The sequence below is a fragment of the Mobula hypostoma genome, chromosome 8 (assembly GCF_963921235.1).
Source record: "Mobula hypostoma chromosome 8, sMobHyp1.1, whole genome shotgun sequence".
NCBI lineage: Eukaryota > Metazoa > Chordata > Chondrichthyes > Myliobatiformes > Myliobatidae > Mobula > Mobula hypostoma.
In genome coordinates this window covers 42,813,035-42,830,322 of record NC_086104.1, presented here as the reverse complement: position 1 = coordinate 42,830,322, position 17,288 = coordinate 42,813,035, and the positions used below count along the sequence as shown (strand labels likewise).

General features: G+C 40.6%; 1 protein-coding gene across 1 annotated transcript in view; it reads right to left on the bottom strand.

Annotated features, from left to right (window-relative positions):
- Window positions 1–1,715: 1,715 nt before the first annotated feature.
- The window catches only part of slc30a10 (solute carrier family 30 member 10), a 74,581-nt gene continuing 59,008 nt past the window's right edge, over window positions 1,716–17,288 (bottom strand). The window contains exon 5 of the mRNA XM_063055038.1: window positions 1,716–1,882. Within this exon, the coding sequence (XP_062911108.1) occupies window positions 1,805–1,882 (78 nt within the window). The 3' untranslated portion in view covers window positions 1,716–1,804. The remainder of the gene's footprint in view (window positions 1,883–17,288) is intronic.

Sequence of the window (17,288 nt, the reverse complement as noted above, 5' to 3'; positions counted from 1 at the left end):
AATGGAGGGTTATGGGCTGAGTGCAGCTCAGTGGGACTAAGTGAGAGTAAGAGTTTTGCACAGACTAGAAGGGCCGAGATGGCCTGTTTCCATGCTATAGTTGTTATATGGTTGTATATAAATTATGAGGGCATTAGGCAGGAACTATGAAGTGTTAGTTAGGAATACCTTTTCTCTAGCAAGTTCAAAGATCAATTTTACATAGTATTCAAAGATCAATTGCACATAGTGCAGGAAAGATATGTTCCAGTTAGAAAGAAGGATGGGGATGGAAAGATAAAAAAACCTTGGATGTCCAGAGAGGTGATGAATTTAGTCAAGAAAAAAAAGGAAAAGTATGTAAAGCTTCGGAAGTTAGGATCAATGAAGCACATGAAGTATAAAGAAGTCAGAAAAGAAGTAAAGAAGGAAATTAGGAAAGCCAGGAGGGGCCATGAAAAGTCCTTGGCAAGTAGAATGAAGGTGAATCCCGAGGCATTCTGTACATATATCAAGGCAAGAGGATTACGAGGGAGAGGGTGGGACTATTCAAGGATTAAGGCGGGGGTGGGACATTTGTTTGGATGCAGAGAGTGTGAGTGAGCTACATGGTGAGTGCTTTGCTTCAGTATTTACCAAAGTAAAGGATATGGAGGACCAGGAGATCACTGCTGAGTGTATAATAAGTTAGGGTGTTTAGAGGTCACGGAGGCGGAAGTGTTGGGCCTCCTAATGATTATTAAAGTGTCCCCAGGGCCTATTGAGATTTACAACAAGTTATTGAAGGAGGCAGGAAACAAAATTGCTGACCAGTATTTTCTTATCCTCTCTAGCCACTGCTGAGGTCCAGGAGGTCTGGTGAGTGGCTAATGTTGTACCTCTATTTAATAAGGGAACAAGGGAAAATCCTGGGGTGAATCTCATGGCAGCTGTAAGGAAATTGCTGGAGAAAATTCTTAGGGATAAGATATATGAACATCTGGAAACCCATAGCCTCATTAGGGAAAGTCAGCACGGTTGTGTGTGTGGCAAGTCATGTCTTACCAACTTGATTGAGTTTTTTTGACAAGGTGACAAGAGAGATTGATGAGGGTAAGGCAGTGGATGTTGTCTACTTGGATTTTAGTAAGGCATTTGACAAAGTTCCTCATGGGAGGCTAATCCAGGAGATCACGATGTACGGGGTCCGTGGCGAATTGGCTGTTTGGATTCAGAACTAGTTAGCACACAGAAGACAGAGGGTAGTGATTGAAGAGACATATTTGAGCTGGAGGTCTGTAATTAGTGGTGTTCTGCAAGGATCAGTGCTGGGACTGATGCTATTTGTGATGTATGCAAATGGCCTGGATGAAAATGTCGATGGGTGGGTTAGTAAGTTTGTAGATGATACCAAGATTGGTGGAGTTGTGGATAGTGTAGAAGACTGGCAAAGTATACAGCACAATATAGATCAGTTGCAGATATGGGCAGAGAAATGGCAGATGGAGTTTAACCCAAATAAATGTAAGATGTTGCACCTCGGTAGGGCAAATGCAAGGAGACAGTCCACTGTTAAGGGCAAGATCATTAACAGTGTTGCTGAGCAGAGAGATCTTGGGAACCAAGTTCCTAGCTCTTTGAAAGTGGCTACACAGGTCAATAAGGTGGTTAAGAAGCCTTGTGGAATGCTTGCTTTTATTGAGTTCATAAGTCGAGAGGTTATGTTACAACGTTATACAACTCTGGCGAGGCCACATTTGGAGTATTGCTTACAGTTCTGGTCGCCCCGCAATAGGAAGGATGTTGATGTTGGATGCAGAAGAGGTTTACCAGCGTGCTGCCTGGTTTAGAGAGCATGTGCTACCATGAGAGGCCGGATCAACTTGGGTTGTTTTCTCTGGAGCGGCAGACGCTGAGGGGAGATCTGAAAGAGATTCATAAGATTATGAGAGTCATAGAGTAAACAGAGAATATCTGTTTCTCAGGGTTCATATGTCTAATACCAGAGGGCATGCACTGAAGGTGAGGAGGGGGTAGGTTTTAAGAGATGTTTGTATAGGCACATGGATGTAAGGAAGATGGAGGGATATGGACATTGTGTAGGTAGGGCGGGATTAGTGTTTGGGTGTTCTTGATTTGCTTTTTTGCTGTTGGGCACAACATTATGGGCTGAGTGGCCTGCTCCTGAGCTCTACTGTTCTATGTTCTATGTTTTATTTCTAAAACTCTTAAGCTAGAGAGCTTAAGATTTTTGCACTGTTCTGTATTTGGCAGCATGGGGAGGAGAGCAAGTTTATAAGTCAGGTAGGAGCTATGGATGTTGGGAATAGCGAGGGTGGAGCACTGCTGGAAGGGTGTGGGACAGGTGGCAGGGAAGAAGTGCCAGGAGTGGAGATGGCACAGGTGCAGACATACTTAGCCCTAAGACACCAGGCAAGGTCATTTGATTTCAAACAATTTGTTTATTGATCGTTACAGAAAGCCTCTCTAGCGCATCTTGTCTCCTTCCCACTCCCTTCCCCTTTTCCCAACCATGATTCCCCTCTCCCTGTCCCCTTCCCACTCTCATTCCATAACGGAGACCCTTATCAGAATCAAGTTTATATGTGCCTAAATCTTTTGCACAGAACTACCGTCTTCACTATTCTCTTTTCTCTTCACTGTCACCGACCAATTTGTTTTTTGCTCACAAAATGCAGTTAGTTGTTTTGATAACTGCCTGTCTCCATAAAAAAAAAGTTGATTTGTGTTCTAAAAGCCTGAAAAACTGACATTGATTTAAACTGACAGCTAAATGCACGGGTTGAGGAGAGAGCTGTGCTGTAAAGGGTCAGTGACAAACATGAGAAGGATATGAAGGAATAATTTGCACAAAAACCAAGAGCAGTGATTGTATAACTGGCCAATTCTCACTCTCCATTTGTCTACATACATTTCCACCACATTTCACTGTCTTCTTGACTAAGTTCAATTTCTCGACATCATGCTTAATGAACCAAATTATACCAAAGCAAGACTAAATGTTCTTTGATGTCGACTGATTAACTAAGGGATCACTGTAGTGAGCTTTGTAGATCAAGAACCTTTCAGCTCTGATTATCTTGTCCGGGCTAAAGGAATATGGACACTTACAACCTTTGATCGAAGAGGAGAAATAAATACTCAGTAACACACAAAATGCTGAAGGAACTCAGCAAGTCAGGCAGCACCTATGGAGGGAAATAAACAGTCAAAATGTCAGCCTGGAGTCCCTTCGTCAGGAAGGATCTCAGTCCAAAATATTGACTCCATTCCCCTCCATGGATGCTACTTAACTTGCTGAGTTTCTCCAGCATTTTGTATGCGTTGCTCCAGATTTCCAGCATCTGCAGAATCTCTTGCGTTTCTGAAAGAAATACTCAACCAAATTACCACTTACACCCTAACTATTGACTCTGTTGTAAGGTTCAAGCACAAGATTTTAATTACTGCAATGCCTCCTAAGTCCATCTAAAACACCCATGTCCCTCGGTGGAATAGATCAGTATAAACACTGCCTTGACACACACATGCATAACGGCATTAGATATGTTGTTGAACAGTATCCAGCATCCATAGAACTATCTCTAGGCAAGAGTCAACACCTTCAAGAAACAGCTTGCAGTACGCCAAAATACACTTATCTGGTGACTAAGCTGCACAGCTGCAAGGAAGGATCTAAGGCTGCAATTATTCAGAAAACCTTGAAAGGGCAAAGTAAACCAATGGTGTGTTATAAAACTAATAAAACTTTTCAACACATTGAGCTTGATATTAGCTGTATGCCTCGCATATATATGACTTTTGATATTCATATATTCAAACCCCTTGAGTTTGCGACTATAACCTAAATGCCAAAATATAGGAAAGGGAAAAGAGCGCTGAACTTAGTTTAAATAAATGGGTAATAAAAACTTATTATTGATGATTTTATATCAGGTAAAAACAGTTAATAGTTTCCTCAAACAAGACTGGATTTTTCAGGCAGGACAAATATGTTTCAATTAAGGAAAATGGTTAGCTCCAGTCAGAAAAATGCTGACAACAAAGAATTGCATTCCTCAAGGTAGTTGGGGACAGCTGTTGTGAGAAACTTGCAGTAACTGAATCTCAGCTTCCTTGTAAAATGCTGCTGTTGTGTTAACAGTGATAAGATTCTTCAGCCAAAAAATAAAATATCAATATAACTAAAGAGATTATGTATTGACAGGATAAACCGTTTGATCAGAATTAGTTATTTACAACAGCAACAGTATTTTCCCTTATCATTGTGGAAATGGGTGTGCTGGAAATATCCAACATCCAACTAAAATTCTTTTGCAAGCACCCCCCTACAGTTGTTCTTACTGTTCCTACTGAATTTGTAATCTGGAAAAAGGAGAGCAAGCAAAAGTTTTGACATAACAGTTGCTCCTAAATTACTCCTTCATTCCCCAAAACGTCAGGAGGATTCTGAGGCAATAAAATTGCTGGAACTGTAATAATAGTTTCGACTTATTTATGGGCTTACCTTTGCTACCAAGTCCCAAGCCAGAATCCTTAGCTGCTTGCCAAGATATCCATAATATTAAGGAAATTAGCCATATTAGAGTTAAGGTAAAGTATGAGTGAAGGGCAGTATTTCCATATCTGCAGAAAATGCCTGTTGTTTGTTTAGCTTCAACCAAGCTTTTTTCCCCCCAAATTGGAAATGATTATGTCCATGCTCAAGTAAATGCAAAATCTTCAAATGTGAAAATGTGTAATGTGTGTAATCTGCCCTTTAACCCTCATACTGCAGAAGTTTACACAATGCTTCCTGCTTCCGTACTGCTTGAAAGCAGGAGGAGTAAACAAGCCTAAAGAGCTGTAAATAATTTGATTCATTCAATGTGTAAAACTGGAGCCTCTGTTTATGAACAGTGCCACACTGTCTACAGCATCAGGAACCCATTAAGAACACAAAAAAAAACACAGGCAACTTGCAATTCTCTGGCATGTCTTGAGTGCAAGGAGGCATCTCCGAGGACATTCCATTGAGAAAGAAATCTCAGATGAGATGGGGAAGTGGGTAGGTTGAAGCTGGAGGACTGAAGTTAGAGTTAAATTGAAAAGATTTATGTAGGCTTTTTTAGAGCAAGGAAATTTGTGGCTTCAATAGGGTTCTCCAGGGAACAGAAGTAAAATAGCGAATCATTCTACAACAGGATGTAGCAAAGCAAAGGGAGAGATATGTTTCCACCAAATCGGGATTCTAAACTCAGCTGACTCAGGTACAAAGCAATTCTTAGGTGAGCATGACACTGAAGATGGGAAACTAATGTCTCCTCTAGATGTGGCTCCTACAACCACTGTTTCATAATAAGGATATGATCATTCAGGACAGAGAATTTTATTTTCTCAGAGGACAATGAATCTTAAGAATTCTCATTACACGAGGGTTGATAAAGCTCAGTCATAGGTATATTCAAGTCAGTGATCAATAGATTTTCTAGAAATTAAAAGAATCAAGAGATATGAAGTTAATGCAAGAGGTGCTGAGGTAAAGAATCTACAATGACCTTTTTGATTCGTGGACCATATACCAGGGATATATAGTCTATTCCTTATGTTCTTACAGATCCACAAAATATATACAATGGAAATGTGGGGCATTTTGTAAACCAGTAGTTGGGAGATAGAATACTGGATTTGCTCTAATTTATGATAAATAGGATAGATAGGTGTCAAATACAAGAGGGCCTAGGTGTAATGTGAGCTGAAGCGAGCTGAGAGATGTGTCACCATCCCAACACCTCAACCAATAAAATTCTCCCTTATAATTTCAGAATAAAAATTCACCCTACAGACTGCGGACTTAATCCCATGTTTCTGTCAGTGCTGATGCAATAGCGTAAATGATATCATTCATGAGAGACTAGTCATCTGCAGTGACAACTCACCTTAGTCCCAAAGCAACCCCGCAAGACCTAGCTCTGCAGCAAATGAAAATCAGCAGGAAAATCAACCTGAAGTGTGAAATCTATTTCTTTACTCAGAGATGCAGGCTGATCTGTTGAGGGTTTCCAGCATTTTCTGCGTGTTTTTAAATATAGTCCTGTAGTACCTTGATGATGGAAAGCCATTAAGGGGATAGACAACACTGAAAAGGTAAAAGGTAATAAAGATCAATCAATGTGTTGTATAACCCACCAGGCCTGTTGCTCCCAAATGGTGGCCCATTCAATTCAAGTTTGATTGTCATTCACCCATACATGAATACCCATGAATGCAGCCAAACAAGACAGTGTTACTCTGGGGCCAAGGTGCAAATCACAGTACCAGCATTCACACAATACATATAAGACAAGCACATAAAGGTACATCCATGCAAAAAAATAGTCCAGATTGGAGCCATGAATGTCACAGAAACATGCTGTTGACCAGAATACAGAATTCTGCCAAGTGAAAACTAGGAGGCAGCACCGTCTCCAGGCTGGACGCCACGCCACTCTGCGCACCGGCTCCAATGCCTCTCCGCTGGTGGCCATAAGCAGGCGACACTGCAGCCTGAGGCCTAGTCCTCGCTCAAACAAGATAGCAAGCACATGTAAGATATCAGTAAAATGCAATCACACAAAATAAAAACGACATAGTCCAGACCCTGAGTCCGTGAATACTGCAGAGATCTGCAGTCAACCACAATACAGCTTGTCTTTAGCTGAGCGAACACTGGGCAGGGGCGGGGTGGGACAGCGCCGACTCCAGCCTGGATGCTACGCCACAAGCCCACCCCCCCCCCCCCGGCCACCCGGTGGAGCAGACCAGCTCCGATGCCTTACCTGAAACTACTTTGAGCCATTAGTCCCTCCATTATACAATGAGTAATCCCTGATGTGAAAAAAAAGCACATTTGGGCTTCGAAAATGGATTGCCTGCTGAAGTAATGCAGTGTTATCACTCTTCTTCTCTAGTTATTTACCGCTAGCAACATGATCCCGTGGGAAGATCAATTGTCTGGTATCCAGATCAATTCTACCCAGAGGAAGACTGCAATATGTCTGAGAGAAATGGTCCTCCAGTTACTGCTTGTACTTTTCTAGAGAAATTACCCTGTTTTTTTGAGAATAGTTGCTATTTTTTCTGTTTCCACTGCACTTTAAATAAACTTTTCTGAGTATATTGATGTTGTTTGCTGTGCAGAAAGACCGTTGTGAGTCACTCATCCTGCCCTGCCTCTAAGTTATTGCAGCGTTGTCAATAAATACACAGTTATTTTATATTAAATTGCGGCAACTATAAATGGAGTAGTAGAGCACTAAACCAACAATCCCTGAAAGGCCCCAAGGAGAATGTTGTTTCACAACCATTATAATGAAGCAGGCTAAGGACTGTATGCAATTATGTAAGGAAACAGGAATTTGCACATAGCCTTAGTATGTGGCTATTTGCATGAAATGATGCTCTTGTGTATTCTGTGCAAAAGTGCCTTTCAGATAATCAGGTGCAAAGTGGTGATTGGAGAGGGGAGCTGGTAACTTTACAAACTTGACTTCCTGGCCCCCCAGTCCTCTCAGAACACTGGAAAATTGAGCCTCATGGCTTAAATATTACATGTGATATTCAGCAAAGCTGCCCTTTATAGGAAATTTTCTGATATTAAAGAGACGAATACGATAGGACACAATTTTAGAATCCTTTGTCAGTATAAATAAATTCATTTTTAAAATTTATTTTGAATCATGTGTGCAGCTCCTGTTACAATGAAGTTTGAAGGACTGCAAATAATAATCAAATTTGCAGTGGCTACAAAATGATCACATCTTAAAGATAAGTTTTCAAACATAATGAATAGCAATACTTTCAATCTCCATTCACTTGAATGGCAGCTCTTCATTTTAGCTCATTCTTGGTTGATTTGTTTTTAATTTCATCAGTATACGGGATATTGAATCATTTGGTAACACCATAGCTTAAGAAAGTTTTTTTCTCCTCTCCTATCAGATTCCTTCTTCTTCAGCCCTTTACCATTTCCACCTGTCACCTCTCCCCATCTCCCAACCACCCACGTTCCCCCTCACTTGGTATCACCTATCACCGGCAAACTAGATCTCCTTCCCCTCCCCCAATCTTTTTATTCTGGCTTCTTCCATCTTCCTTTCCAGTTCTAATGCAGAGTCTCGGGCTGAAACAATGACTACATATTCATCTCTATATATGCTGCCTGATCTGTTGCATTCCTCCAGCATTTTATAGAACATCGAACAGTACAGCACAGAAGCAGGCTATTCGGCCCACAATATTGTGCTGAACCAGCTAAAAAGCAAATCAAAATCAACCAAACACTAATCCCTCCATGTCCATATCCCTCCATCTTCTTTATATCTATGTGCCTATCTAAACGACTCTTAAAAGCCTCTAGCACCATACCAAGCAGCGCATACCAGGTATCCACCAGTCTCTGAGTAAAAAATTTAGCCCACACATTCCCCTTGAAGTTACCCCCTCTCACCTTCAATGCTGTGCCCTCTGGTATTAGATATTTTAACCCTAGGAAACAGATACCCTCTATCCACTCTACCTACGCCTCTCATAATTTTTTAAACCTCTTTCAGATCTTTTCGGCACGCCAGAAAAAATAACCCAAGTTTATCCAGCCTCTCGTGATATCACAGGCCCTCTAAACCAGGCAGCGCCCTGGTGAGCCTCTTCTGCACCCTCTCCAAAGCCTCAACATCCTTCCTATAGTGGGGTGACCAGAACTGTACACAATACTCCAGACGTGGCCTAACCAGAGTTTTATAAAGTTGTAACGTAACCTCCTGGCTTTTGAACTCAATGCCTCAACTAATAAAAGCAAGCATTCCATAAGTTTTTGTAACCATTTTCTCGACCTATGTAGCCACTTTCTGGTCAACAACACTGTTAAGGATTGCTAAGGATTTTGTGTGCGTGTAATTCTGGACTTCAGCATCTGCAAAATCTCTGATTTTTTTTAATGTTGAAGCCGTAGCTCAGGACTAGAGTGCCTTATTTACTTATTCCACCACAGTCCAATGCTGAGATGTGGATGGAGGTGTCATCCTTCAGACAATTGTGGTCTGAAGGAGCAGGAATATCTCTATGTATCTTGCCCCTTATTCACACCCACCCCCATTTTCAACTTCACTAAAATAAAGCATAGTTTACTCAGTCACCAGGAATGTGAAGAGTTGATCTGTTCCTACCCTTCATTTTTGAATATTCTTACTTCATCAGTAGCTACGTAGCTTCTTGTAACATGTCAGTACTGTATTTGCAAAACGTTTGTCATTAGATAATATAAAAGCATTAATATTGCACAAAATTTCATGTGAATACACTATTGCTGTGTTTGCCTGAGAGCTTTGAAAATGCACTGTTTAAATCAACATGTGGAAAGGCATACTTAAGATATTTCATCTGTGAATTTTATTTGTGGAAGCTAAAGGGTCAGTGAGAGTTCTGAAGAGCAAACCGAGCATTCTTATGGATTATCCCCCATTTTTCATAAAGTGGATCTCAATATGGAAGTGCTTTCATACAAAACATAACTTCTGAATTATATTCAATATGCATTACACTTTAGAGGTATATTGCTAGTTTGCAAAAGACCATAATTGTTAACAGAAACAGCCATTTCATTCCTGGCTATCAATATGTAAAATTTCAGCCTTAAATTATAATTTTGCTTTATTAGTGGTAATATATCATTTGAAAGCACAGAAAATGCCACATTTTAAAAAAAGCTGGAAATATTTATACTTGCACTATCAAAATGAGTAATCTCTGTCTCTTTCTGAATCCACCCATGTTTTGTTGATAAGGTCATACGTAAAATGTTGGTTAATAAAGAAATGGGAGAAATACAGTATATTGACATGATTGGCAATTGGTTGACTAAACAGAAAGCAATGAGTGGCAGTAAATGACCATCTCCCAAGTGGTAGGCTATGATTGGTGGGGTACCGCAGAGAGTAGTATCACCGAGTCCTGATGAAGGATCTCGGTCTGAAATGTCAGCTTTGTATTGCTCGCCATAGATGCAGCCTGACCTGCTGAGTTCCTCCAGCATTTTTTTGTGTGTTACAGGGAGAAGTACGTGGGCCCAACTATTAATGACTTATGAGAGAACAAATGTCACATCTCCAAGAATGCTGATGATACAGAACTAGGCAGGGTTATGTGTAGGAAACAGGACACAAATGAGGAGTCAAGGAAATAGAAACATGTTATGTGAATGGGTAAAAACTAGGCACAGGAAATACAATTGGAAAAATATATTTAAAGTCATCCACTCCTGTTATAAAAAGAGTAAAGTAAGATTTTTTTAATGGTGATAAACTGGGAAATGCTGATGTTCAATGGAGCAGGATCTGCTTGCAAGCTGATGTATTAAACACTTAGGAAGGCAAAGTTTATGACAAGAGAGTTTGAGTACAGGAAGAAAGATGTTATATCGCAAATGTATAAGTACTGCATAAACCCTTTGGTGTCTTAAAAAATAGATATATACTTGTCACAGAGTGAGTGCAGTGAAGATGCTCCAGATCTGCTGAATGAAAAGAGATTGAGAAGGCTAAACTAGTATTCTCTGGTGTTGAAGAAAGTAAGTGGTTTGTTGAAATTTATATAATGCTAACGGGCTTGGTTCAGGCAGAATGTTTGGGAAGTCTAGAACGAGATCGCATTGGTCTCAGAATGAGGGGTTAGCCATTTTGGACAGAGGTGAGGAGAAATTTCTTCTCTCAAAGGGTGGAAAACCTTGGAAATTCTTTACCCCTGAAACGTATAAAGGCTCAGTTGCTGAGCTTATTCAAGACAGAGATTGATACGTTAGGCTTATTGACTACTGTATATTACAGAATTGTGTAGACTAACAGAAAAAGGAATCAAATGGGAATTGATAAGTATGCATGAGAAAGGGCAAGTAGCAGAAGGCAATAAGGAGAGCAGAAATTGGACAGCTTTCCGGGGGATGGCATTGATCCAAGTGGCTGAATAGTCTCCTGTGCTGCTATAAATTTAAAATAACATAGATATGGTGATAGAGGAAATCAAAGGATATGAGATGATGCAAGGAAGTAGTGCTGAGGTAGATCCTGTTGAATGCTGGAGCAGATGTCCCTCGCCAGCTCCTATTTCTTATACTTTTAAGCTGCAGTTTTTCTAGTGAATGCATTCCCACACTGCTGATTGTAGGGAGTTCAAGCATTTAAACCCAGTGGCAATGAAAGGACAGCAATCTGTTTCCAAATCAGGATAGTGAACATTTTGAAGAGCAACCTTTAGCTTCTTGCCACGTGAAACAGTACTGGGCCCAAATTTCACTGTTTTTCCTCTTTCCACATCACTCAGAGCACATTCTTATGTGTCTTGCCCTTCAAAAAGAAATCGCTTCGATGTAATTTCTTTTCATTCGGTACAGTTCTCAAGCCCTCCCTGTCCTTTCCTCCAGTGCTTTGTTCCTTGCTCATTTTATTCTCAGTCTCAGTCTCACTGTCAGATCCCCTGCCTTTTATTTGGCTTTTGTCCTTGTATTTGCTTCTCCCTCGAAATCTTTCCATTCTATCCCCTGCTGTCTGTAAGTTCCAGAATAACCACATGGTATCCCACAATTAATTTTGCACTCTGAAAAATCTGTACCTCATGTAATGAATGCTGGTTAATTGGTTGTTATTCTCAGTTTCTATTATAAGACTCTTCCTCAGACTGTCCTTCTACCCTTTCCTACTCTTGAGCTCCCGCACATCGGCAGTGAACAACATCTGAACCACAGCCGTGTTAGGCACTCCTGAATGGATCATTAGAAATGGGCCAAGATTCATTTGAAATCAACTGGTGCAAAGAAAAATTGTGAGGTCACAGCAGTGGCATATATGTAAGAAGTCTTATTCACAATGTTACCATGCCGCATTCATGCTCCAGCAGATTTGAATCCCTGCCCAGTTCACCTTTGACTTTTATTCTTTTCCAGAACTGGATAATTAACTTAGCCCCACTCAAGCCTGATCTGGCCCTGCACCAAACTGTGTGCATTTTATGCTCTAATTACAGACATTCAGCAATACAGGGTCTCATAAATGATGGGTATTGTACTTAACAGAAACCTACTATTTGTCAGAAATGTAAGGAGCAACAAATAGTTGGTGATTAAATGTAAAGGCCTCAGGCCAAGGTATGCCAACCAACCACAGAAGCTTTATATATCAAGAGGCTCGAGACAAAGATTAGATTATCATTCTGCTGCTATGTGTTATATATATAAAATATTCATAGGTCTCTGCTTTGCTGTTTAGTCGGACTTCTGCAAAATGTCATCACTCTCATTGGTAGCAACAGATTACTTTTGCTTCATGGCTCCAAAGTGGTGCACCGATTAAATTATAACCTTGAAATCAATTTGAACCTTTTCCACTATTTTACCCATTTGAAGCACAACTGATTAAATAATAATAATAATAGTAACTTTATTTATATTGCACCTTTTATACATTAAAATGCAGGCTCAAAGTGCTTTACATGGATTGTAAAGATAAATCAATATAGTCATAAAAATACAAAATTAAAAATCATTAAGTAAAGACAAACATTATATAGAATAAAAAGTAATTGAATATACCAAATTCAACATCAACAGGCATTAAGTAATCCTATGTCGGCCAAATTAAAAAAGTAGATTTTTAGAAGTGTTTTAAAAAGTTCCACAGTACTAGCCTAGCGTATTTCAGTCAATAGCGTATTCCAGATGTTTGGAGCATAAGAGCAAAAGGCCACATCATCGGTTCTTATATTCATATCTTTGAGAAGGTGTGACTTTAATACAGTTTTATGATTTATAACATTTCATTTGGAAGAAATGAAGGTGTGCTCTGATTCCTTGACCTCTTTAAGTGGAAGTTGTCAGACTAGTCACACAAAATGAAACAAAGTTTTGTGGATTCTGAAATAAAAAAAGAAAGTTCTAAAAATACTCAAGCATCTTCTGTGGGATATTTACCAAAGTGGTCAGTCATAACAAGGGGTCTTCAAACTGAAATATTAATCCTGTTTCTCTTTCTGCAGTGAAAATAGATCATGTAAAGATGGTGTGTTGGTGTACAGAATCTTACAATCTTATTGTTCACCCTTCTTGGAGGGATATCATTAAAGTAAGATTGATGCACCCTGAGAGTGAATACCATTGTGGAGCGTTAAATATGAAATTCATCAAGCAAATAGAGCTCTCGGTCCTGAAAAAAATACAGAAGATGTTGGAAAGTTAGCATCTGTTAGTTTCTCTAACTTTCAATAACTTCTCTCCCCTCCCTCCTCTTTTTTTTCCAGACTTTTACCACTTCCACCAATCCTGATCCCAGCTGTTTCATCCCCCACCTCCTCCACTCACCTTCCCCTCGCCTGAACTCACCTATCACCTGAAGCTTGTACTCCTTCCCCTCTGCCACCTTCTTATTCTGGCTTCTGCTCCCTACCTTTCCAGTCCTGGCGAAGGGTCTCAGCCCAAAACATCGATTGTTTATTCGCCTCCACAGATGCTGCCTGACCTGCCGAGTTCATTCAGCATTTTGCGTGTGTTGATCAAGGTTTCCAGTATCTGCAGAATTGTTTGTGTTTGCGAAAATAAAGGTTAACGTTTTACAAACGTAAGTCTGATAACCTTCCTGCTGCCTAACCTGTTGAATCTTTGCAGTATATTTTCCGGTCTTTTTGTCATTCATTCATTAACCCTGTCCTGCTTCCTGGGTTTTGAAGCTAATGAGATTCCATCGGTCTTTTTATTTAATTCATCAGGTGGGGAATGGCATCAGAGATAATATCACTGTTTGGAAAGTACCTTACAGCTCCAGTAACCTGCATTTGATCCTGAGATCCAGTATGGTCTTTTTGGAGTTTGTCCACTTTCCCCTCTGACTGCGTGGGCTCCTCCTGGGTGCTTCAGATTCCTTCCACATTCCAAATATATGATGGATAGAAATTAATTAGGTTATCCCTACTGTGTGCGGGTGGTGGAAATTTGGGGAGACTTGTTTGGGGGAGAATGGGTTACAAGGAAATAAATAAGGGAATTAAATTGATATGAATGCTTTGAGAGCTGACATATACTCATTGGGTTGAATGGCTCAATTCAAATAATTGGGTTCAATTAAGCTGTTGCTTTCTCCATGGTGACACATATAATATTTATACTGGCGGACATGAAATATAGTCAGCACATGGAAATAGGTCCGTTGGCCCACTCATCCCAAGGTGTCTTCATAAGCTAGTCCCCAATCCTCTGCATTGGCCCTGTTTCCTCTAAAAGCTTTCCTAACCATGGATCAGTTTAAATGTTGTAACTTTATCTGCCTCTACTGTTTCCTCTTGCAGTTCATACCACATATGATGTCATTATGACTTTTTGCTAACTCAATATAAATTCATAACTCAATGAAAATATTACTTTTCATTTATCAGCTTAAGTATGGATTTTGGCCAGATTCCACTCCAGGCTGCCTTGCCCAACTTAATTGATAAATACAAGCACATTGTTGCTGCAAACCAGCAGCTGTATTTCTAAATGGACCATTAGACATTAGACAAGTACAGTATGTTACCTGCAAGTTTACTGATTTCCTGGATTTTGACTGCCTTGAATCATTACAGATGCTTTCTGCAGAGATTATTTTTACTAGTAATTAAATGGTCATATGTTATTCTGAGGCAATTTTAGCATGACTGACCAATGTGTATAAAGTAAAACTCAGGCATTCAACAAATTAACGTGAACATGACTGGAATAGGTTCTGACAAGCACTGCAAAATAGAAAGGAATGAAGCATTAACTTCTGAGAAACTGCAAATATTCGACATTTTACAAAACTGTCCACTTCTTTCACAAACTTTCTGCTATTTAATCACATGCCAAGCTATTAACATATACCAAAACCTACAGTTATTTTAACTTCTATTTTACCAGCATCCCACTCAGAATCATTGACAAATAAATTTGATCTGACGGTAAAATTACATCAGCTGAAGGTGGGTGAAACATCAGATAACATTTCATAATCAAATTGACGTTTGTTATTTTATCTTATCTCAAAAGAAGAAGAATAGCCCTTAACTTGGCAGTGGAGTTACCGGGGCACCGTCGTGACGGTGTTTCCGTAGCAAGCTATTCTTATTTTTACGAGGCCGAGTTGCTAGCTCGACGCTCAACCCGACTTAGATTCGAACTCGGGAACCTTCGCTCCGGAGTCCGGTGCTGATATTATTGCGCCACCAAGCGGGACCTTATCTTAAAAGGTACTAATAAATTGGTAAATTGGTTTATTATCATCACATATACTAAGGTACAGTGGAAAAACTTGTATATCATTCATATAGATCAAATGATGCAACTGTACATTGAGGTAGTACAGGGTTAAACAATAACAGAGTGCAGAATAAAGTGTTGTGGTTACATAAAGGTGCAGTACAGGTAGACAATAAGATGAAAGATCATAAGGAGGTAGATTGTGAGGTCAAGGGCCGATCTTATCATTCTGGGGAACCATTAAATAGTGTTATGGAAGCTGTCCTTGCGCCTGTTCATATGTGCATTCAGGCTTTTGTAAATTCTGCTTGATGGGAAGGGGGAAGTGATGAGAAAGTCCAGGCCGGGTGGGTGCTTCGATTATGCTGACCATTTTATCAAGACGGCAAGGTGTAGAGAGAACCTATGGAACAGAGGCTGCTTCCTGTGATGTGATGAGCTGTGAACAGCACTCTCCAGTTTCATGGGCACTGCAGCTGCCATGCCAAGCTGTGATGCTTCCAGATAGGAAGCCTTCTATGTTGCATCATTGAAGTTTGCTGAGGGTCAAAGGGGGTATGCCAACTTTCTTTAACTTCCTCAGGAAGCAGAGGTGCTAGAGAGCATCAATAGACAATAGACAATAGGTGCAGGGGTAGGCCATTTGGCCCTTCAAGCCAGCACTGCTATTCACTGTGATCATGGCTGATCATCCACAATGTATCCAGTTCCTGCCTTATCCCCATAACCTTTGATTCTGCTATCTTTAAGAGCTCTATCCATCTCTTTCTTGAAAACATCCAGAGACTTGGCCTCCACTGCCTTCTGGGGCAGAGCATTCCACATATCCACCACTCTCTGGGAGAAAAAGTTTTTTCTCAACTCCATTCCAAATGGCCTACCCCTTATTCTTAAACTGCGGCCTTCGGTTCTGGACTCACCCAGTAGTGGGAACATGTTTTCTGCCTCCAGCGTGTCCATTCCCTTAATAATCTTATATGTTTCAATCAGATCCCCTCTCTTCCTTCTAAATTCCAGTGTATACAATCCCAGTCACTCCAATCTTTCAATATATGACAGTTCCGCCATCCTGGGAATTAACCTTGTGAACCTACGCTGCACTCCCTCAATAGCAAGAATGTCCTTCCTCAAATTTGGAGACCAAAACTGCACACAATACTCCAGGTGTGGTCCTATGTCATGGCATCCTATGTCATGGTGTCTATATGGTTGGACCTGGACAGGCTATGTTCACTCTAAGGAACTTCAAAGCTCTCAAAACTCTCAAACTTGCCATGCACAGGAGCATTTACACTGCTCCCTTGCTGGAGTCAATGACCAGCTTTTTTGTTTTGCTAGCATTAGCAGGAAAGTTTATTTGAGATTCGACCCATTACAGCAGTACCATCTGCAAGCTTGTGGATGGAATTAGAGCAGGAACTAGCCACACAGTCGTGACTGTATAGGGAGTAGGGTAGGGAGCTGAGGAGACAGCCTTATGGGGACACCTGTGCAGAGAATAATCCTAGCAGAGGTGTTGCTACTTATCCTTACTGATTATGATCTGTTGCTCAGGGAGTCAAGGAACTGCTTGCAAAAGGAGGTGCAGGAGTTTGCCTAGAGTTGAAGTATGGATGGTGGAGCTGCAGTCAATAAGCAATAGTCTAACTTATTTTTTTTTTTGAGATACCGCATGAAATAGGCCGCTTCTGACCCTTCGAGCCATGCTACCCAGCAGTCCTCCAATTTAAATCTGACCTAATCACAAGACAATTTACAATGACCAATCGGTACATCTTTGGACTGTGGGAGGACACCAGAACACCCAGAGGAAACCCACATGGGCACAGGGAGAGTGTACAAACTCCTTACAGGCAGCCGAAGGAAATGAACCTGGGTCGCCTGCACTGTAATGCATTGCGCTAACTCAGCGGTCCCCAACCATCAGGCCACAAAGCATGTCAGCATGGGAAGGAGATCAACTCCTCGAGCTTGCAAATGACGACGGGTTGAAAAGTATGTTTGACATAACATCTCTGCCGGCATTCTGGATTAAAGTCAA